Source organism: Strigops habroptila, chromosome 11 (assembly GCF_004027225.2).
Source record: "Strigops habroptila isolate Jane chromosome 11, bStrHab1.2.pri, whole genome shotgun sequence".
Classification (NCBI taxonomy): Eukaryota; Metazoa; Chordata; class Aves; order Psittaciformes; family Psittacidae; genus Strigops; species Strigops habroptila.
The window spans coordinates 23,173,044-23,194,487 of record NC_046360.1 but is presented as its reverse complement, the minus strand read 5'-3'; the positions used below and the strand labels follow the sequence as shown (position 1 = coordinate 23,194,487).

The 21,444-nt window shown below is 43.9% G+C and overlaps 1 protein-coding gene and 1 long non-coding RNA gene across 5 annotated transcripts in view; both read left to right on the top strand.

Annotated features, from left to right (window-relative positions):
* The first annotated feature begins 432 nt into the window (after positions 1-432).
* Positions 433-2,038, top strand: LOC115614884. Its single transcript, XR_003993883.1, has 2 exons — positions 433-1,049; positions 1,220-2,038. It is a non-coding gene; the product is annotated as an uncharacterized LOC115614884 (long non-coding RNA).
* Positions 2,039-3,709: 1,671 nt separating this feature from the next.
* The window catches only part of POC1A (POC1 centriolar protein A), a 61,714-nt gene continuing 43,979 nt past the window's right edge, over positions 3,710-21,444 (top strand). The window contains exons 1-7 of one of the 4 annotated variants that reach the window (XM_030502342.1): positions 3,710-3,796; positions 7,030-7,114; positions 10,043-10,214; positions 12,089-12,268; positions 13,051-13,158; positions 14,519-14,634; positions 19,777-19,910. In XM_030502342.1, coding sequence (XP_030358202.1) covers positions 3,776-3,796; positions 7,030-7,114; positions 10,043-10,214; positions 12,089-12,268; positions 13,051-13,158; positions 14,519-14,634; positions 19,777-19,910 — 816 coding nt within the window. In that variant the 5' untranslated portion in view covers positions 3,710-3,775. Of the gene's footprint in view, positions 3,797-5,578; positions 5,659-7,029; positions 7,115-10,042; positions 10,215-11,838; positions 12,269-13,050; positions 13,159-14,518; positions 14,635-19,776; positions 19,911-21,444 lie in introns of those variants that run through there. The other 3 variants (XM_030502344.1, XM_030502345.1, XM_030502341.1) reach the window with 3 other exon arrangements.

Below are 21,444 nucleotides of genomic sequence, written 5' to 3'. Positions count from 1 at the left end.
AATACAAAGGACTGCTGTCCCCTCATGCAGTCAAATTCACTGCAGAAAGGCCTGGCTTTAGTAACTCTACAAGTTGTTCAGAGAGGAGAGAGAAGCTGCAAGGGGAGATGGTTACAGGTGGATGACACAGAGTTAGTGCTGGTTGAAACCAGGGCTGCTCTGACTTTCTGCAAACAGATGCATCTTTCAGCATGTAAAGGCAGCAAATGCAACAGATACTGGTTTTGTTCTGTGGTCTGCCCTGGTCATGTTGATCTGCCATTCCTCTCTGCAGGAATTGTGTGGAAAGGAGGGCAGACGGCCACCCTGGGTCTTCAGGAGGTGCAAGGCCACTGGGAGTGCAGAGCTTCAGATGGACCAGACGGTTGCGTGCTTGCCTGTGCTGGCCAAACTTGGTGCTTTCAATGTGCGTTTCTCTAGAAAGGTCAGTGTCCTGCTGCCCACTCTGCTCTTGACATGGCTGAGTGTGGATCCTTTAGGCTCTTCCCATGTAACACTGGAAAATCTATACCCTTTAGCAGGGGCAGACTGATACCCTTCTCTAATCCACAGAATGAGGACCCAGACTTTGCATATTTTGAGACAAAGATTCTTAACAAGATTATAGGCTTAAAAGTTAAGGCCAAATGTGACCCAGCCAAATGATCAACACTGGCTGGAAAGCAGCCTAATGGAGAGAGATGAAGAACTCAAAGCTTGCTCCTCTGGCACTGTTGTGGTTCATTAGATGGCTGGTGCTGGACTGTGCAGCGTTACCCGCCCTGGCCAGGCCTGCCCCAGTGCCTGTGTGGCACATGGCCCATGAGTGGGGAGCTCCATGTCCCAAAGGTCTCAGCTTCACTCCAGTGAACTCAGCTAGCGTTTTCCAGCACCAGTCCTTGTGCACTTTGGGTTCTGGGTTGATGCAATCCTGAGTTCAGCGAAGTCTGAACTCTGCTCACCCCTGCAGGCAACAGCAGAGAAAGTTCAGTCCCTAAAAAGCAGCCGCCTGACCTTGGTCAGCAAGATCAGCAGAGCTGGAGCCAATGGTACCGAGAGGTATTTTAAAGGTGGGTTTGATCTACGTTTGTGTAACAGATTTGCAGAACTTATAGTGGCTTAAGACACTAGAACCAACAAAAGGGGACAATTTCGTAGATGCCCAGAAAGCTGCTGATGGGATTCTGGCTGGATTCAGCTTGCCAGGATTTGTCACTACTTAATCATTCTCCTCTTTTAGGCCAGTTCTGGAAACTGTAGGCATGTATGAGCTCCCTTCCCTCCACTTCTCTAGGATGGCTGAAGAACTGTATGCTTTCACACGGGGAGTAGCTGTGTATTCCTCTGGTGCTCCAGGATATGTCCTGGTGTCAGTATGTCTGCCCCTTGTCACCCCTTCCCTCACCACTCCAGCTATATGGATGAGCAGCGAAAGCAGAACAAACACCTGCAAAGACAAGGCAGCAAATAAAGGCACTGCAATTACCAGGGCTCTTTCTGGCTCTGTGCCTAGCAGATGCTTCAGATCTGACAGGCAGATCTTCTCTTTGTGGCCCAAGCAGCTCCAGAGCCGGGGCTCTGCCAACCCTTTGCTTTACAACAACAAAGAGCCCCAGTGTGCGAGTGCTGTGGAGGGGTGACGGGCTCCCCCAGCCCTCTCAGCTTTTTCCAGTCGTTGCTATTATCAGCTCATGTAACCTTCCCTCTTTCAAGGCTCTGATAATGAGCACCTAGGACAGCCAGGTGACCTTTGGCTGAGCTTCCTTTTTAAACTCCCGTGGCTTTTGCTCCATTGCCTAGTTGTTACCCAGCAGTTAAGATCTGTTCTGATAGCAGCAGAGTCTGCTCCCCTCCCTTTTCCCCTCTTACTCACACAGGATCAAAGCTCTCTCTCTGAATTTGCTTGAACAAATTTGCATTTAGGTCAGTGAGAGATTTACTTGAGGAAGAGATTTTTTTTTGTCCTGTCTTTTTCTTAACTCCGTAAGAAAGGATAATAAGCACAAAGGCAGGTGGGAGAAAAAAACCCTGTGTACTATAAATAAATGAGTTTGGCACAGATGGGAGGACAAAGTCTTTAGTAAGAGACAAAATCACTGGTGTGGCAGCAAACTGCATCTTCAGCTGATGTAAAGCAACATCTCCCCATGGAAGTCATGGGACCATGTCATTGCCATCAGCTGAGCTTTCTGTTGGACCTGGTGCCCTCTGCAGTGCCTAAACTGCAGCTACCTCCTTCCACAGCAGCAATGAGGGAAGTATGGACAATGTAGTCCAGAGACTTGTTCTGGATTATGTGGATCTTCACCTGCAACTTCTGGCTCCTTGTAGCTGTCTGTGTAGGCTGCCTAAATCCCTGCTGTGCTCTCTGGATGCAAAGTGGCAATAACAGGGTGGCTGTCCCATTCCAGCCATTTGGGGTGACTTATGCCAAAGTATTGCAGGGTTGGTTGCTTAAGGCCTCTGCCTCCATCTCTAAGGTGTATTGGGATGGGACACAAAAGAGCTGTAGAAGACCCATGCTGGCATCATGGTGGTCATGGAGACAGGATCACCTTCTGAGAGTGCTGCTAGTGATGGGAGACCTGGGTGCAGTTGCTGGCTCCATCTTAGTTTGTGCGCATTGCCTCGAGCAACTTCACATCTCTTGATGCTTCCTCTGTAGATGACAAATACTTCATCCTACCACTGGTCTTGTTGAGCATCTCAGCTTTTTCAGGAACACAGTCTTATCGTGGCTTTCTAAAGCCTGGTACGTTGTCCCCCAGTTGGCATATTCTTAATACTGCAGAATTATGTATAGAAACCTATGTGCTCGGCAGTTTAAAGATTAACAACACACGTGAGAACTGGGGTTTGCAATACAGAAGTGATAAACACTCAGTTTAGTTGCTAGATCACTCTAGAAAGAAGTTCAGGGTTTTCTGAATTGGGCCTGAAGTCAAAGGTTAACTGTAATTTCATGCAAGATCAACCCACCTGAATTCTGGGTGGGTCTAATGCTGTGCAATAGCTTTGGTGCTGCCCAGCATAGCTGCGTGCTGCCTTGCAGTGCAGGAACTGCAGGGCTGGCAATGCAAGGCTCTGTCATTATAACAGAGGTGGCAGATCCTGGGGCTTCTTGGCCTCTTCCTGACTCATGGTCAAATAACCCCAGGGAAGGAGTTGCTGAGAATTACTATATAATGTCCAGGTTGTAAGCTGGGCAGTGCTGTTTGAAAGAGGCTCAATGCTTTTGGTTTTATTTTTTTTGCCCAGAGTTATAGAATCATGGAATACCAGGTTGGAAGGGATCAAAAAGATCGTCTGATTCAACCTGTCTTAGCAAAGCATGACCTAGGCTAGATGTCCCAGCAGCTTGTCCAGCCAAACCTTAAACGTGTCCAATTGTGGAGAGTCCACCACTTCCCTGGGGAGATTATTCCGATAACTGATTGTTCTCATTGTGAAAAAATTTTCCTCTAGTGTCCAACTGGAATCTCCCTGGGAGTAACTTGTGCTCATTGCACCACATCTTTTCCATGTGACTCCTTGTAAAAAGGGAGCCTCCATTTTCTTTGTAGCCACTCTTCAAATACTGGAACATGGTGAAAAGGTCTCCCCTGACCCTTCTTTTCTCAAGGCTGAACAAACTCAGCTCTCTCAGCCTTTCCTCAGCAGGCTTCCCAGTCCTTGGATCATCCTTGTGACCCTTCTCTGGACCCTCTCCAGCCTGTCCACATCTTTCTTCTGCAGCGGGGACCAAAACTGAACACAGTATTCCAGGTGTGACCTGACAAGCACCGAGTAGAGTGGGATGATGACTTCATCTCTACTGGTGAGCCCTTGTTAATATAACTCAGCATCCTGTTGGTTTTCTTTGCCACAGCAGCACACCGTTCACTAATATTGAGCTTGTCCACCAGGACATTGTAGGCTTACAAAGAAGCTGGCTAGTTTGGCATGATTCATCTTTAATGAAATCATGTTGCTTATTTCTGTATCTTCAGAAAAGTGGAGGCTGGGAGAGGCCTCAGCCTGCCCTCAGGTGGTCATCTGAAGTAAAGCAGGACTCACGCTCCTGGCCGTGTCTCTTCAGCCGGTGATGGCACTGCCATGCTGCCTGTGGCAGGGTGACAACTCATGGGCTCAGGTCCTTCTCCCTAGCTGAGGCGCTGGGAGGGGGCTGGCTACCAGGGTCACGCTTTCTGAGGGATGGGAAAATCCCATCCTGCCCAAAGCCAGGGCAGGTAATGCCGTAAAGCTGTTTGGATGCTGGGACAGAGCCTGGCCAGCATTGCCCTGGCTGAATGGGCTATCTTAAGACCCTGTCCTGTCCACCACAGGACCTGATGTGTGCCTGTTGCTACTGAGGGCCCTTCTTTTTCCAAAGAATTTGACATGAAAATTCTTTAATTCTTTTGACATTTGTTCTGGGCTGCTGCAGGTGTGAACGTCTCATCTCCCCCATGGGCTGCCATTTCTTCTCGCTGCTGGTGTTAGGCAGTGGCACTCCCAGGCTGAGGGCTTGGCAAGGGAAGTAGCCATTCATGGCTGCTGCTAGTGTGTCATCTATAGTTGGGCTGGGATTTTTTTGGTGGTGGAATCCTTTGATAAAAGCAAATGTTCCCATTTCCTGCTTTAATAAGTGGGATTGCCACCACAACATGTTTCTGACTTTGAATTTCTCTAAAACGGGTTGTAACTCGTCTTCTTTAGCACTTTGGGCATGTTTAGCATCGTTTTTGTGTTCTGGTTTATTTCTGTGCAGAGGGAAAAAAAAAACCAAAACTGATTGTCAAATGCTGGAAAATTTATTGAGGAACGGTTTAGGCAATGCTGGAAACTGCTTCAGATGCATAGATCCAAGATCCATAGCTATGTGGGCAGAAAGGCCATGTCTGACAGAGGAACGTGTCTTTTGAGACCCAGGAACTCAAAGGGCAGCAGGAAATGGAGAGCTGTTTATGCATGTGAGGTGCCCCAACCAAATCATGGCACTCCAAATCTGGCTTTACATCGGGATCTTACACCTTTCAAGTGTTCAGTTACAGCACGATTTCACTAATCACTATCACAGGAAAGCTGCTGGAGTTGTTTGTACACGATGCTGGGAGGGTTTCAGTGGTGTGCCAGAGGCACCTGGACACTGGTGTTCTCTTAGGGGTGCCCTTCATCCCTCACAGGCAGCTCTAAGCTCCTGCTCTCCTTTAGTTTTACTGAAGTACAAACAAGATGGAAGTTTCCAACAAAATTTCACCTCCTCCTTACACTCCAGCCTATAATGTTAACTCATACACATTAACAAAGCTAAAACACTTTAAGGACTGCTGTAATATGAGCGAAGCAGACTCCCATAACACCACTAAGTGCCCTCAGACAGGGCCAGATGCATTCAGACAACCTGGCGTTCATGGCCAGGCCTGTGAGGCCCATTCCCAAAGGGGTCGGTTGTTGGAAGTTTGGTTTCCCAACGCTTCCAAGCTGGATTGCTGCACAGCCTGACCGCCCTGACCAGGAGCCTGCCCAGTCCTCCCCACCCGTAATGGCGGCCCCTCGGCGCACAGCCCCTCCCGCGGCCGGAGCGTCCGCAGCCCGCCTCTTCCGGCCCCTGCGAGGGCGGAACCGTTGCTGCGGGCCGCGGGAGGCGCGGGAACTGAACCGCGGCGGGCGGGGGGCGCCATGGCCGCCGGCTGCCGGGTGAGGGATTAGTGCCGCGGCGCCGGCCTGGGCGGTTCGGGCGCCTGTGAGGGGGTTAGAGTCGGGGCTCTGGCCTGTGGGGCCGGTGGAGTGTCGGGGGGTCCTGGCACTGGGGAGGGGGTGGTGCCTGGGGGCCCCGGACTCGGGGTTTGATGAGCGGTGGCTCTTGGGGCGAGGGGTTGGTGCTTTGGGTGAGGGAGGAGGCAGGCGTGGTGCCGGGCTGGGGCTGCCGGGGCTGCCCCGGGCAGGGGAAAGCTCGGGGGGCTCAGGGACCTGGCGGTGGTGGGAGGCAGTTCTGGGTTTAGGGAGGGCTTAGTGCTGCAGCAGCAGCTTGTCTGGGCTTGGGCTGGGGGGTGGCACCGTGCTGTTGGAGCTGGGGACAGAGCTGGGCTGGGGGGAGCCTAACGCTGCTGGGTCCCGGGGTGCTGTTGCAGCAGGACTGGTCTGTGTTTGTATGTGGGGGCACCTCTAGGCTGGGGGGCTAGTGCAGGTAGGGGAGGCCCTGGATCTGGGGAGGGCTGGTGCTGGGTGTTGTGGGAGGATGTCAGCCCCGTTCTTCTGGGGCTAGGTGCTTGTTTGAGGAGTCTGGAGTTGCAGTCAGCTCCTGGGGGGGAGCAGGCTGTGGTGGGGATTGCCGGGGAAGCAGAGGCTGTGTGTATGAGAGCAGGGACTGGAGGCTGATCAGCCTATTCTGAAGTCTGGGCAATATTCAGGTGTTATAACCTCTTGTAGTGGTCTCTCAGTGTGGTGTGTTTATTTGGTTTGTTGTTTTTTGGTTTGTTTTTTTTCTCTTCTCATTTTTTTCTCTTCTCCCCTGTCTTCAGGCTTTGTTTGGCCTTTGCAGCAAGGTGCTGGGTAGGGAAATGCTGTGTTTCCCAGACCTAGGGAAAGGGTAGGGGGTCAGTGTGTTTTGCTGCAGTTCTGATTCTACATGTCTGTTTCAACAGGTGTGTTAAGTCTTGCAAATGTGTCCCTTCTGTGCTAACAGTGGCCTCCTGGCTACACCTGGGCTGAGATGAGCAGCTCTCAGTAAAGCTGAGCTTGACTGCCTGCTCAGGTGGTCATTGACATGGCTGATCTGTTCTGAAGTCAGCTTTGGGGTCTCTGTACCAGCAGCATGTTGTAAAAATGCATGGATGATTTGTGCAAATCACCTAAGGCCCAGGGGGGTTATCAGCTTGGATCATTTGCCTCTTAAAGTTTGTTGATACATGTGAAATGTGCATTTGGTGTTGCACGGTGTTCTTGTCTCTACCTGGTTTTGTGGGATCAATGAGTATGTGGCCTGGCTCACTTGTCATAGAAGTAAAATAGTTTTATTGTGCAAAGGTGATTATTAATCTATAGTGTTTGAACATTATTGTCTTCTAGGAAGATCCGTCCCTGGAGAGACACTTCAAAGGCCACAGAGATGCTGTCACTAGCGTGGACTTCAGTCTCAATAAGAAACAATTGGGTAAATTGTCTCTGTGTTTTGATGGCCAGATGGTAAAGAGGCTCTCTGCTTTAGTTAAACGGAGGGAGCAGTGGAGGTACTGAGCTTTGTAAGAGAAAATAACTTGTTTCCATGATGAAGAGATTTTCAGGATGAACCTCTCTATGTGCTTTGAAAAAGAACCCTGTTGTTGAACCATAGGAGTGGCAGATCGTGTGCATCCTGCTAGAGCTTTAGGGACATCTACTGTTGCTTATCATTTCCCATATCCGGCCTTACCATGCAGTCAACTTAAGGCAAAATCTTACTTTTTCTCTTCCATCGTTCGTTTCTCCCCTTTAGACAGCTGTTCGTGGTCATGCCAAGGCTTGTGTTCTAGTTACTATTCAGTAACCCACTGCGTGTGCATTGAGGTAGGAACCAGGAGGGCTTTTGGCTCTTGGTGAAGCTGCTGTTCAGTCTGTGTTCAATGGTGGACATTGCTCTGGCTCGCAGAGAAGATAAGGCAGAAATGATAGTGTTGAGGCATTGGGCACAGTAGGCATGAGTACCTGGAAATGCAGCTGTCTGGTGGGTAATAATCCTGTTCTGGATCTTGCAACCTACACAATGCTCTGGAAGCTGCAAGGAAATGAAAATGAATCAAACTTGTCTTGGACCCTTCCTCCCTGTTGCTGTTTTTACTGTCTGCTATCTTTTCCTTTCCACTTCCTGTGGTTTTGATTGCAGAGCAAGAGCTTGCTGTGCTCTGCATCCGTGGTTCTGTTTGTGTATCCCTAAATCTTTATCCAGTCAGTGCAGATCTCTGTTTAGCAAGAGTGCTTTGAATTTAATTTAGTGTTACTTTTGAACAGCCTTTCAGAAGTAGTATGGGGGCTTCTGCTGCCTCCATCTAGGTGGTGAAATAGATGCTCTTCATATTTTTTGTAAATGAGGTCAGATAAGAAAGGGAACAAATTCTGAGAATTTCTCTTTTTTAGGTACTGCTGTGTCAGTCTTATGAGATTTTAAAGTTCTTTTTCCCCCTTCCCACCTTGCAAAATAAAAACAACCAAACCTAGAGGACTCGGTCTTTTTTCCATTAGACTGCTTGCCCAATCCAGTAAGGATAATTGTTATTGCCAACAAGTCACATATAAGCAGCATCATACTGAAGTGCTTTATTGAGATGTCAGAGCATTCTTTTCCTTGAATTTTTTAACATCAGTCTGGGGGAAGCTGTCACACTGCAACTTACTACCCTTGTTAGACAATGACTTAGTGTAGTTGTGACTAACATTCAAATCTCTTGACACTAAACTGCAGCTCAGTCTACTTTTACACAGTCGTCCCCCCTTAAATTTTAATGTCCCTAAGGAAACGTGTTGCCTGTAGGAAATACAAACCCAAACAGAAACAACTGAACTGACAAATAGGTAAGGACTTTCTCCCCTTAGGGACCAAGCCCATTTCAAACAGGTTCATTCATTATGTATATACGAATCCCAAATCAATAACAGGAAGAGGGATGACAATTACTTTTTTGTGTTGAAATGAGACTGAAATAGGTCATTTCCAGCAAAATCTATTTGGTATTTTGCCATATCGCTAATGAACTGAAATATTCTTGTAATTATGATCCTGCTATGTCAAAACCTACCATCAAACTGCTCTTTTTTTTCTAGGAACATCTTAAGCTCTCCCTGGAGATATGCCCCACTTGGCACTCGGGTAGAGAGATACAGAAGCAGCTTGGGTTTGTTGGCAGGCTAAGATGTGTATATTCTGTATTTGCCTGTGGAAAATCTACAAAGTTTTCTGTTATTTAGGCATTAAAATTGATTTGAAGGGATATTTGCTTGAGACTTTACGTTACCACGGGCATATGTTTACTCTTACAAATCACTAGGGTGATTTTCACTGTGCTGAGTTGATGATGGACCTGGGCAGGGGAGTTTTAGAGTGCAGTGGAATTTACTCTTGTGTTTAGGAAGCCTGTTGCCTGGTATTCTTGGCAGGGGCTGCTATGGCTCCTGTAAGATAGAAAGAGGGATGTAGCTTAAGTGACTCTTTGCTCTTGCTGCCGAGGGAGATTTTGAAAAAGCAGCATCTATCCTGGGGAATGGCCACCTTCCTGTAAGTAAAGTCTTTGCCCTCTGGGGTTTCCCTCCAGCCCCATGCATCTCTTTGGTGCATGCCTTTGCCCTCTTCCACTCCTTTCTCAGAAGCCCAAGAGTAAAGGCAAGTTGTGGTGGTGGTTGTTTAGTTGTTTGTTTTTCATTCCCCCAAGTGAGTACAGAAGTAGGTGTGAGTCAAAGAGTGGGTGTGAATAGATGAAGGGATCTCATCTCCATCCGTAGTTCCTTAAAGCCTCTTATGACTACCATCAGGTCCCGCTGACCTTTCCTAGTAATAGCAAACTGAACACTGCTCTTGTTGTGTTGCAAGCTTGTGTTTTTCATATATATTAAGAACTGCTGAGCTGAATTTGATCAATATTTTGCAATAAGGGAAATGGATTGGAGGGGGATGTGGCTGGCTTGCCTTTCAGTCACCAACTTGCAGCACTTCTCTGCTTAATCTATAGTGTGTTACCTGATACTGAACCTGCTGCAGCTGACAGCTGCCCTTGCTTCCCATTAAGAAGTGATGTGAACACCTTCATTCACAACTTCCTATGTGTTTCCTTTGTGTCTGTTTATCTGGAAGAAGTTTTGCAACTTGTGTGGCTTTTGTCTCTGCAGCTGTTGAATGACCTGACTCTTGGAAGTCAGTCCAAGCCAATGCATGACTGACTTTGTTTGAATTAACAGTGAAATATACAATATGCAGTACATTGATGAAGCTTTGAGGACAATGTGCTTGAGATTCTGGAAGCTGTGATGGTGAACTATGAAATGTAGTTTCAGTGTTAGTGGAGGGGAATTAATGCAAGTTTGGTTTTGTGTGGCTTTGTACTCTCTATTTCAGCAAGTGGCTCGATGGATTCGTGCCTGATGATCTGGAGTATGAGACCTCAGATGAGAGCCTATCGCTTTGTGGGCCACAAAGATGCGGTGATGTGTGTTCACTTTTCACCTTCTGGTCACCTCGTGGCTTCAGGCTCTAGAGACAAAACAGTCCGTTTATGGGTTCCCAGTGTGTAAGTATCTATTCCCTTGCATGTCTCTTGTGGTGTTTTAACTATGGGTTGGGATTTCTCCTTGCTTCTTGATAGCAGTTCTCCGGCTATGGGGCTGGGATCTGTTTGAGGGACAGAAAAAACATTTTATGTGACAGCTCTAACAAAGGAGAAGTACTTTGGTTTTGAAATTTTACTGGAAACAAAACTAAAATCCTTTGCAAAGCTTAGTATTAATTTCCTGTGCTGATTAACAGGTCACTCACTCGTACAGTCATAGAATAGTTAAGGTTGGAAAGGACCTTAAGATCATCTATTTCCAACCCCCTTGCCATGGGCAGGGACACCTCGCACTAAACCATGTCACCCAAGACTCCATCCAACCTGGCCTTGAACACCACCAGGGATGGAGCACTCACAGCTTCCTTGGGCAACCCATTCCAGTGCCTCACCACCCTCGCAGTAAACTTATGAGTTACACTCATGTAACTCATCAGTGGTGAACTGCTGGATTTTTCTTGTCCTTTTTCTCCCAGTCTGTCTTCCTAGCAAATCCATCCTTTGCTTCTCTGGCAGTGTTAAGCAAGATGCTGAAACACAAACATAACAACAAAAAGCCCCCGTTGATGTTGAATCAGGTTTGAGACCTTTAGCTTACCAGTGTTGCACTGTCAATAAAAGAGGAGGGAGAAGCAGCCCCACAGTCTATGGGCCAGGACACTGTTTCCAAAGAATCTGAGAACTTGTGTTCCCTTTCAAGGGTGCTGTGTTACTGAAACACCACCCTGGTGTGTGATTTCTGTCTTCGGGATTTGTGTATTTTAAGCCATGCTGACAGAACTTTGTAATTTCTTGTTTCTGCATGAGTGTTTATCAGACTTGGGAATGTTCTGTGGTTTTGGACAGAAAGAAAACTTTCCTGAGAGATAACCTTTGCTGTTCCCTGCCTTCTGGCAGATAAAGGATTAAATAAAGCTAGGCAGCTCTGACCTTTACTGAGGAGGGAGGGAATATTGCTGAAGGTATGTAGTGTTTTGATTTCCTGGCCTTTACAGTTTTAGTAGTCCTCGGTCTCGGTATAAAGCCTGTTAAATCCTAATGGAGAAGGGAGCAAACCATCATGTCTTTCTCTTGTTCTCTTCTGTCTGTGAATATGGAGCTCCTGGTAGTACAGTACATGCTGGAGATGTATTTTGGAGCAAGAATCCCATACCAAGAGACCTGTTGGATCTCTAAACATGCCTTGCATTTATTTGCCAGAGGAATGCCTCTTGCATTTATTTGGAAATGATGGGTAAAAAAGAATAACTGTACGTTGTCTTTTGTCTTCCCTAGCTGAGTGAAGGGTGGCTTGCTCAGAGCTGTACAAATCAGGTGTGCTGAATTCAGTTGTGTTATTTCTTGTGTGGTGCTGTATCGAAAATGTTCAGCTGGAGTGTGGGCCAGTACAGGGACAGTTGTGAGGCAGTTGCCTGCTCGGCTTTGTCTAGATGAACTCTGAAAACCCTTACCTCCCCTCTCACCTGCCTTGCAGCAAAGAACCTGGTAACAGTACAGAATCTCAGCATCTTCTATAATGATGTTTACATAAATACTGTTTTAAATGGTTGCACAAAGTAACAGTAGCATTTTTTTCCCTTTATAGGAAACATGGGTTTCCTGTTGGATTGGGCTCTGGTTTCTGATTGAACTGGAACAACTGGTTTTACCTATGTATCCTGTATAGCTCACAAAGCATCAATTTGTTGGGGTTGATCCATGTTTTCTTCCTAACGTAACATATGCAGTACCTGTAGAAGTGGTGGTTAATACAAACAGAAACTTTGTGTTTTCAGGTACGTAATGTCTTTGCTCCCCTTCTGTGTGGTTTTAAAGTGTTCTTTCCGTCTCTATAGCAAAGGAGAATCTACTGTGTTCAAGGCTCATACAGGAACTGTAAGAAGTGTTCATTTCTCCAGCGATGGCCAGTCCTTAGTTACAGCTTCTGATGACAAAACAGTCAAAGTGTGGACAGTTCACAGGCAGAAGTTTCTATTCTCACTCAGTCAACACATAAACTGGGTTCGCTGTGCCAGGTGAGTGCAGCTTTCTGACAGATTTATCCCTCAAAGCAGAGACTGACTGTCATGGTGTTATGCAACACATTTCTATTCAGGATGATTCAAGTGTGTTGTGAGTTTTTATGTATATATGCATCTAGGACAAACCCACAGCTTCTCTGTAGGGGAAAAGTTCATTATACTTCTTGAATGTGGTGGTGGCAGTGGCAGGTAGTACTATAGATACCCACAACAAAGCAGAAAGAATGTTTTTCTGGTATGTGTGATGATGATCTCTAGTTAGGTACTCAAGTCCTGATCCTGTAAAATGGATACCTCTGAAGAGATATTGATCTGTCTTGTACAGGAAATATTGAGATGGGAGCTTAATACATTCTTTTAAGGCGCTTGAATGCTGAAGCTTCTCCTGCTGTAGCTGTTATCTTGAGAGTAATTGTATTGCTCTGAATGCTTGTGCAAAAGTAGCAATTGTTTTGAATCAGGGTAGAGAAGCAATGTGAGGTACACTTAAACTGAAACAAGTAGGACAGGAGATCTTAAGTCAGACTCAAGACATTCCCGAGAGTTATTTTATGTGCTTGTGGCATTAGGGATAGTTTGAGGACTTATAGCTTGCTTTTTTCTTTTTTTCTCTCCTCAATTTACTGTGACTGGATTTTTAATCTTATTGATGCCAGTGTGACTTCACGAAGAGTGAGGTGTGTTTACCAACATACCTTCACACCTGACCAAATCCAGTTGACCTCATACACCTTTTGTTTGGGGGCATTTCTTAATCGCTGTAACTCTTATCTTAGATTCTCTCCTGATGGACGATTGATAGTGTCAGCCAGCGATGATAAAACTGTCAAACTGTGGGATAAAACCAGCAGAGAATGTATACACTCCTTCTGTGAGCATGGGGGGTAAGTACCTGGGGGTGCCCAATGACCAGCCTCTGTGATCTCTGAAATGGGGCAGCCTGGTGAATGTGCAGCTGGTTTGGTGGCTGCAGTCAGAGGCCTGTGGCCTGGCAGACATTTCTACCTCTTAAAAAAAATCCTTAGTACCTATTACAAAAACAGCCAGTAGAGGATGAGATGCAAAAAGAGCTTCCAGGATTGCTTTGACCTTTTAATGACTTCTCCAGATTAGAACTTTGAGGGTTATATTTCAGTAACTGTCCAACATGTCAAGCCTTAGTTTCTTTATGCTTACTTATTTGTGGAGATGCTTAACTTCTTTATTTCTTCTTCCAGCTATGTTAAGGTCTTTTATTTTGCTCTGAGTTGAAGTAACTTAAAAGAGCAAAAGTGTACTGACAGATGTTACTTGGATGCTTTGTTTCATCCTCAAATTTTTGAATAACAAGGTTATTCCAAAACCCACTTTGTATTCAGAAAAACAGCTGTTGAATTGGGTTTGGTTTTTTTCATGGAGAATATTGAGCTATGGCAAAAGTTAATTTGTCCAGAATCACAAAACAAACCCTTAGAGAAAAGAGACTGGAATCTTCTTAATTTCTTGCTGCGCTGAATTTTTAAGTACAAAGTTGTGTTCTTTCCAGGTAATATACAATGATAATGAGACAAATTCAGACATTATTTTTTCCAGGGCTCTTAAGAATACAGCTCGTCTAAACAACCTATTGAAATATCTCAACTTCCTCAGTATTTGTTACAAGAACACTCAAAGGATAATTAATTTTATGCTAGTCCTTGTGTGGATTGGGTGCGATGCTCTTCACTGAAGGTTCTGAAGGTTTTACTGTACTTGTGTGCTCAGAATATAAATCGATAGCAGACAGGTCCAGAAAGGAATTTGATCTCAGCCTCGCTACTTTCCAAGTGATAACTTATGATTTCAGGCACAAGTTCAGTAAGTTCCAGCTTAAAATCAGTTAAGCAAAGGAAATAACTGTTCAGTCTTGTACACATCGCTCTAGAAATCCTGTTAATTTAATAGAAAATGTAAATTATGCAAACATTAAATGAACACTTGAAAATGTTGTGACAGTTGGATCCATCAGATTTCAGGAGACTTGTAGCTACAGCTCCTACACCTATCATGCAAAACCTTGAAGATGGAATGCTTAGATTTAATCCTGCAGTCTACTTTGGGTTATAAGGAAGGTCTTAAGTGAAATTCAGCAATACAAATTTTCAGGTTATCTCCTCCTCCCCATAATGTTTAATGCATCATGATGTAGCTTTGCTTCTTAAAAAGACCTTTTTGAGCTTTAGCAAGAGTGGAATGTAAACAACTGGATTTAACTGCAATTTACAGGTTTGTGAATCATGTGGATTTTCATCCCAGTGGTACCTGCATTGCTGCAGCTGGTACAGACAATACAGTGAAGGTGTGGGACGTTAGGATGAACAGACTTCTTCAGCATTATCAAGGCAAGTTAAGATCTTAGAGAAGTTGGACCTTTCCATGTGTTGATATGAATTGCTCTCAAGTCCAAGGACTGTTTCTCTATCACCTGCTGCCTTTCCAGAAAGGGACTGGGTTAGGTCTGCCAGTGGAATCTTTTCTACTCCCAGTATCATTCTTTGCTTTGTGTTAGCTCCAAGACTGATTCTCACACGTAGGTGAGAAACACCTCTCTTCTGATATCTCCTCCTCTGCCCCCCATCAAAAAAGCAAAAAGATCAGATGCTGAAACTGTCCCGTGTTGCAGGCGAGCATAGCTGTTATCTGCAATGCCTTTTGGCTTGTATTCACTGTTCCCAAGATGTGCAGTAAAAAGGATGTGGCCTTTGCTTCTGATAAGCCTATAGGAGGAGACATATGCATTCCAGCAAAGCAAAAGGATAAGTTCTTAATGAGAAAACTAGGGAAAGTTAACAAAAGAGGAAAATCAGAATCAACCAATTGCAATTCTGTACCATGATCATGGTTTCTCCTCTAGTATCTGCTTTGTTTTCAGCTGCTGGAATTAGCTTTGACTTCGGTGTGACTTGCCCAGGTTGGCTTGTTCTTGGAGTAGTTTTTATATTTAGGAGTCTAAATCTTTTCTTTTTCTTTTTTCCCCTTACTTTCCAAATGTCATGTCCTCCCATTACCTGTTCTTGTCAAACTGATTAGTGCTGCTGGTTGGTAGAACTGGATAGGAAAAGGTGCTTTCCCATCCACACAAGCTTGAGTTTGTTTGTCCTGTTTTGTGCATATTAGTTTCTTGAGCCTAAACATGGCTTTTCTTTCCTTTACTGGTAAGAATTTTTAGGGCTGCTATAGTATTTTGGAAATCTGTACATTCTCAAGCACTGTTTCCCGTATAGACAGCTTATTAAACTGAATTTTGTTAGCTTTTCATGAAGACTGCTTCCTGCATGCTGGTAAAGGAGATCAGAGATACTAGGCTGGAGCTTGGTATATTGTTCTTTCTGCCATCTGCAGCAGATGGTGCCTGTTCCAGCTGAATGCCAGGCAGAAAAGGCAGAGTAGTAAGAGCTTGCAGTTGGTTCCTGAAAACTTTGTGAGTTAAGACAGAAAAATTGAGTTCTAAATTAAAGCTGTTGGTCCTACTGTCTTTATGTAACTAGAATTATTTTCTAAGGTGCTTTTGACTGTGTAACGCTTTATTCACAAGGCATTAAAAGAATTTGCAGGGTCTCAATACAAGTTTCTGGTTTCTCTTGATAAAGAAAGGCAGAGATGTTTAAGGAGCAGAGTTCGTAGGTTTGTCTTCCTTCACAGCAACCTGTGAAAGACTAGAACCTCTTCTGACAGGTAAGGGCAGTGGGGGTTACTCATCTCAAAGCAAATGCAGGTAGTCTGCAGGGAAGCTATTAAGATTATGAAAAGCCTTTGGGTTCCATTAAAAAGTAAATAAAAGCTCCCCAAGAAGAGGCTGCTGTGGAGTAGAAACAGTCTGCAAACTTCAGAATGCTTTCATAGTTCTGCTGTTCTTTTGATCTTTGTGTGTAGATGGCATTACTGGTGTGATCATCTGATCTGACTATGAAGCACTGATGGTGACACTACTGTGATTGGAACAGGCTTTTCTCATGGGTAGAAAAAAAAATAATCATATTCCTTATTTCTAGCTTCAGCTTCCTGCTCCTGCAGTGTGTTTTATTCCTGGCTTGTGGGGTGATCCTCAAGTGTATTCTCCCTGTGTAGTCAACTCGAGCACTCTTTGAACTCTCATCTAATGTGATTTATGTTCTTTAATTCCTTCAGTTATTCTCATGGACTCAAAATCACTCCCAGTTCTCTGATAGCTAACAAAATCTAATGGAAATCAAATCTTTTGATGACTGTTGTTCCAATTCATCAGTATTGAACTGGTACAGTTACATTGATGAATACCGAAGTCTCATTCTTTGTGTAGTAAGTACTGCGAACTTGTGACCCATATCAAAACTTGGGAATGCCTTCCTGAAGTCTTGTTGCTAAAATAGGTGGTATGTTTAAATACTTGACCAATGTCAGATTGTCCTTTAACCTACTTTATCAGCTCTTCACCAGTGGCAAGATCTGCAGTGTGTGTTTCCAACCACAGTATAACTTGGCTCAAAAATCATCTCTTCCTGCTTTCCACTTACTGCTATTAAATTGTCAGAATCTAATGTGGTTTAGGTTTGGCTGCCAGGCTTCTATTTTGTGTTTGGGAATTATATTTCCCACTCTTACTGAATGGCATTTTAGTCCAACAGCCTTGCTATTGAAGAGATCTTTTCCGGTTAGGAGTGTTACTTTTAACAGCTCCTGTGTAAATCCTAATTGTGTGTTAAACTTTGAACTAGAAATAGTCATAAAAGCCAAAGAAACCTAAAATTGCAATGGTAGCTGCATGCAGTCACTTCATGCACCTCTGGCTGCAAACTGGTGCGTTTGTAACATGTTCTGGGGATGGGAGATAAACCCTGCTCTTCTGAGGGTTTATACACATGCCTTTCGGCTAAACCGGTTAGTTTTGTGGCTCTCGCATTGAAACTCCCATCTCATTCCCACTAGAGGGCATCTCGTCCTTCCGTATGTGCTTATGCTGCCTGATTTCAAAGGAATCCATTTTAAAGATTGAGTGGCATTGAGGAATTAAGAGCTAAGTAGTCCTGCCACAGGCTCTTGCGTGTTTCAAGTTGGGTTGTTTTCCAAAACTGATTAGTCTTTTAGAAGTGTTGCTCTTGTTGCCAGGACTTGTTCCCACTGTGACTTTCATAAATGAAAGTTGGAAATTGAGAGCAAACTGCAAAACATTTTGTATCGTGTGGGGGTTTTTTAGCAGAGTGAAGTATGTTCTGGTCATGTTAACTGTGCAGGAGAAGAGACAGATGCTTTATTCAGGCCTCTACTTGGTGCTTTTTTGTACAGCACGTAATTCCCTTACAAAAATGGCCAATGTTTATTGCCTGACATTTATTCCCTGTGCAAAGCTGGGGGGAGAGGGCACCTCTGTTGCAGGTCTATGGAGACAGCTCTAACCTTTTATTAATTGCTGTTTAAAAAGAAAAATTGGTGCTTTTCTACAGTTCAGATGAGGCTTGGATGTGGTTATCTGTTCACTAGGGACTGTGGCTCTGTCAAGTCCATCCTAACTTCGCACTGGTGGTTACTAAATTGTTGCATTCAATCAAAGTAGTATTGTCAGGCTTGGGACAGTTATGTTCAGTCCCTTTACAGGCTGTCATGATTCAGTTTTAGTCATTAACCCCCCAGTATAAGTCTCTTAACTGGCTGTTATTTTTCTAGAGCTTGGTGGCAGAAGGGTAGGCTTGTAGCAGTAAGTCAGTGAGAGATCCCACCTTGTGCTGCACTGGATTTACTGTTTACAACATGAATCGAGAGGTTGCAGGACATGTTTGCAAGTTTTTGGAGAGGTTTGTGAATGGTCTTGTGGGAGGTCTGAGCTGGTTTGGCAGAAGAGAGATGAAGAGATGTCTTCCAATAGCGAAGAACTTCTTGGGCACAGAAGCTTCAACTGATTATGCAGCCACATGCTATGTCATTTCTTTCCATTATGAAAAGGTTTTTTGATGAAGCTGAAAATAGTTTATTCAGTATCTGGAACTTGGAGGCTATATCATTAATTTTGTCCGTTTCTGTTGCGGTTCCTTTCAGGACTTGCCTTAGTTAACAACATATGTTTGTCTTTATCTGAATTTAGACACTAATGGAGTGAGGAGTATTAAAAATCACTCAGAATACAATTTTCAAAGGACAAATGTGTTTAGCATTCTTTCAAGAGGAAAAACTCCACATAGACTTTTTCCCCTTTAACACACAGTGTAACACAGGGCTGGGGTAGAGAAGATCTGGCACCAACAAGAATGACTGTTTAGAAGTTACCTGTGTGAGTTAAGATTTTCTTCTGTAGTCCAGGCCAAGAGGAGTTATGTTCTCAGAACTTGAGCTATCTGGTGTTCCTGAGAGTTTCAAAAGTTGATGCATTCTGGTTTACATTTGAGCTATTGAGGCTATTCCACATTTCTGCTTCAAATCCACATCTGCAAAACAAGTATTTGGTTCTAGTATCTTTTAAAATTGTATTTTGAGGTCTTTTAACATACAGCTTGGTTTCGAAGTATACAGTAAACTCTCAAATGAATAAAAATTCAGTTGGGCGGGATGTATTAGGAGTAGTAGATTGAAGATACCAGAACATTTGGGGGCATACAGTGTAATTAAGAATAATTGGATTGTTAAAACTCTCTTCAAGTGTGATCTTAATGTCATATAGGCTCAGAAAGCTGTACATATGTGAAGTGCTTCATGTTTTCATAAAACAGGCTATTGAACGTATTTATTCAAGTTTGGGGGGGGTTGGGGGAAGCCCTGCAAGTAAATGTTCAATGTTACAGTGGACTTAGGTATAGTTTGGCTCTCTTCACAGAGTATTTTCTTTAGCTCTTTTCCAAATAACTCTTGAGCTTCATCTTCATACAGGAAGGATTGCTTTAGACAATCAAGAGTGTGAACTTCCAGTTTTCATACTAGTTTTAAATTTTTGGTGAGACAAATTGGATGTCTGAAGAAATAATGCTTGTTCTGGCCCATTCTCAAGTTGCTGGTTCTTCTTTTCTGCTTTCTCTTAAATCCAGTCTTGGTTCAAGTCGAATAGTAAGCCAAAAGAACCTGTGCAATGCCAACTTTGAGTTTGCCTTTCATTGTAATTTGTCTTCTCTTTAATGTACTACCATACAGATTTTATTCTAGAATGATTTGGGAGTGAGAACAGCAGCGCCACAGTAGTAAAATATGTCAATTCCCAGCTCTCTCACGGAATCATATAGCTCACTTGGGCTTAGAGTTACATTTTGGGGCTATGCTGGAAGCTTTTGTAGCCTTAAATCTCCCAGAATAATTGGCAAAGCTTCCTTTTTCCTTTCAATAAACTAATGCCTATTTTTACAGGAATTGAGTGCTGCCCTTGTTCTCTGGTGCTTTGAAGAGTTTCTGTGGAATGTTTTCCCCATGATAATTTTCCTGTTAAACTTTATAACAGAAAATTGCAATGTGGTTGTACTTTATTCTTTTGCCTTGGGCTTATGTAAACCAATCTCAGTGACTATTATATACGTTTTTTCCACCCTCAGTGCACAGTGCTGTGGTAAACAGTCTTTCCTTTCACCCTTCTGGAAACTATCTGATTACTGCTTCCAATGATTCAACTCTTAAAATTCTGGACTTGCTAGAAGGAAGACTTCTGTATACTCTTCATGGTCACCAGGTGAGGCAAAGCCTTTTATACCGTAATGTACAAACCCATCACAAACTGGGCAGATCTGTGTTTCAGCCTTTCGTTCTTTATGGCCTTTCAGAATCTTTTGAAAACCTCCTTGCATAAAATGACAATGACTGTACTACTAATAATCTTTGTGATCATCACTATTTTGAAAGGAAGGCCTGTGGGGAGGGAACGCAGGAATGGAGGAAATGAGAAAGCAAGACGTAAAGGGAGCTTCAGTATTGAGGATGCAAGTCTAAGACCTAAGGGGCATAGTCAGAGCTGTGCCTTAGACACCAGACTTGGGTCTGTCATGCACTCTCTGCACTGCAGCTCTGACTGGCTCCCTCTCTAGAGTGGTGCAAATAACATTTGACCCCTGACATAGATGTTGTGAGGATAAATGCTATTCACCTGACAGGGGACTTAAGGACAATAGTGGTAAAATGGAGGAAACCTTTTTTGGGATGTGGTTTGTGAACATGTTTCCATTTTGTTAATGGACTGAATTAAATAATTGAAGGATATAAATGCTGCTGATTGGTTAATTTTAACTGATTGGCCTATTAGTATTATGCTGCTGGATGTGTTGCTTGTAAGGTTAATTATATGAATGCTTTGAGCTCTCTTTTTGAATGTTAAATGAAAATAAATAGGCTAATTTCATTGTCAATAGTCAGTTGGGCTCAAAGGCGTGAAAAAGCAGACATGGTTTAAAGCTTCCCTTTCAAAGGGACAAAGAGAACAGAAATTAACCTGCTTGTCAATGTGAAAATGGGGGCTGAATCTTAAGACATCAAAACTGCCTGGGAAAAATTGCAGCTTGAAGCTGTTGTAGGTGGTGGGGATGGTTCTGGGCAATAACGGTAGTTGTGTAAACTGCAAACCTGATAATTCTGCCTTCTGTGGCTTTGTTTAGTGACTGCTTTGTCTGATGTCTAAAAAGCTGAGTTTGTTCTGTAATGTCCCTTTTGCTGTGTATTAATAAACGTTTCTTCTTTTTTGTAATATTAATGGAAAAATAGGACAACCTCATACTTAAAGCTCTACCTCATTGAAAGATGTGAGTAATGCTGAAAAGAATAGGGGCAAGATAACAAATGCTGGTTATCCTAACATGTAAACCTTGACTGCATAATACTTGCTTACTTTGAAAACGGGACTAAGTGGATACTCAGTCTGATAGGGACTGTAAAGCTTTTAACTGTTGTCTTAGTCTTGTTTTCATATTTGTGTCAATTTGCCAAGTGAGGTTTTGGGAAGTAAGAAAAGGGTAAGTGTGGAGGAACAGGGATCTGTACCTTTCACCTTTACATCGGGAAGGGATGTGCCTTGTTATTGTTCATCAGGAGCCTGAACCTGCTTTCTATTTTCCTCTCTTCTGAGCTGTAGGCTACACCTTACTGAGCGCAGTGGCACATAAAAAAAGAGTTTAGCTTTGAATGGGAGTTCAAAACTGATTATGGTGATGGAGGTCTTCAGAATTAGACAATGGAAAGTCCCTTTAGGCTGATGCTGTACTTTGGGCTTGTACAAA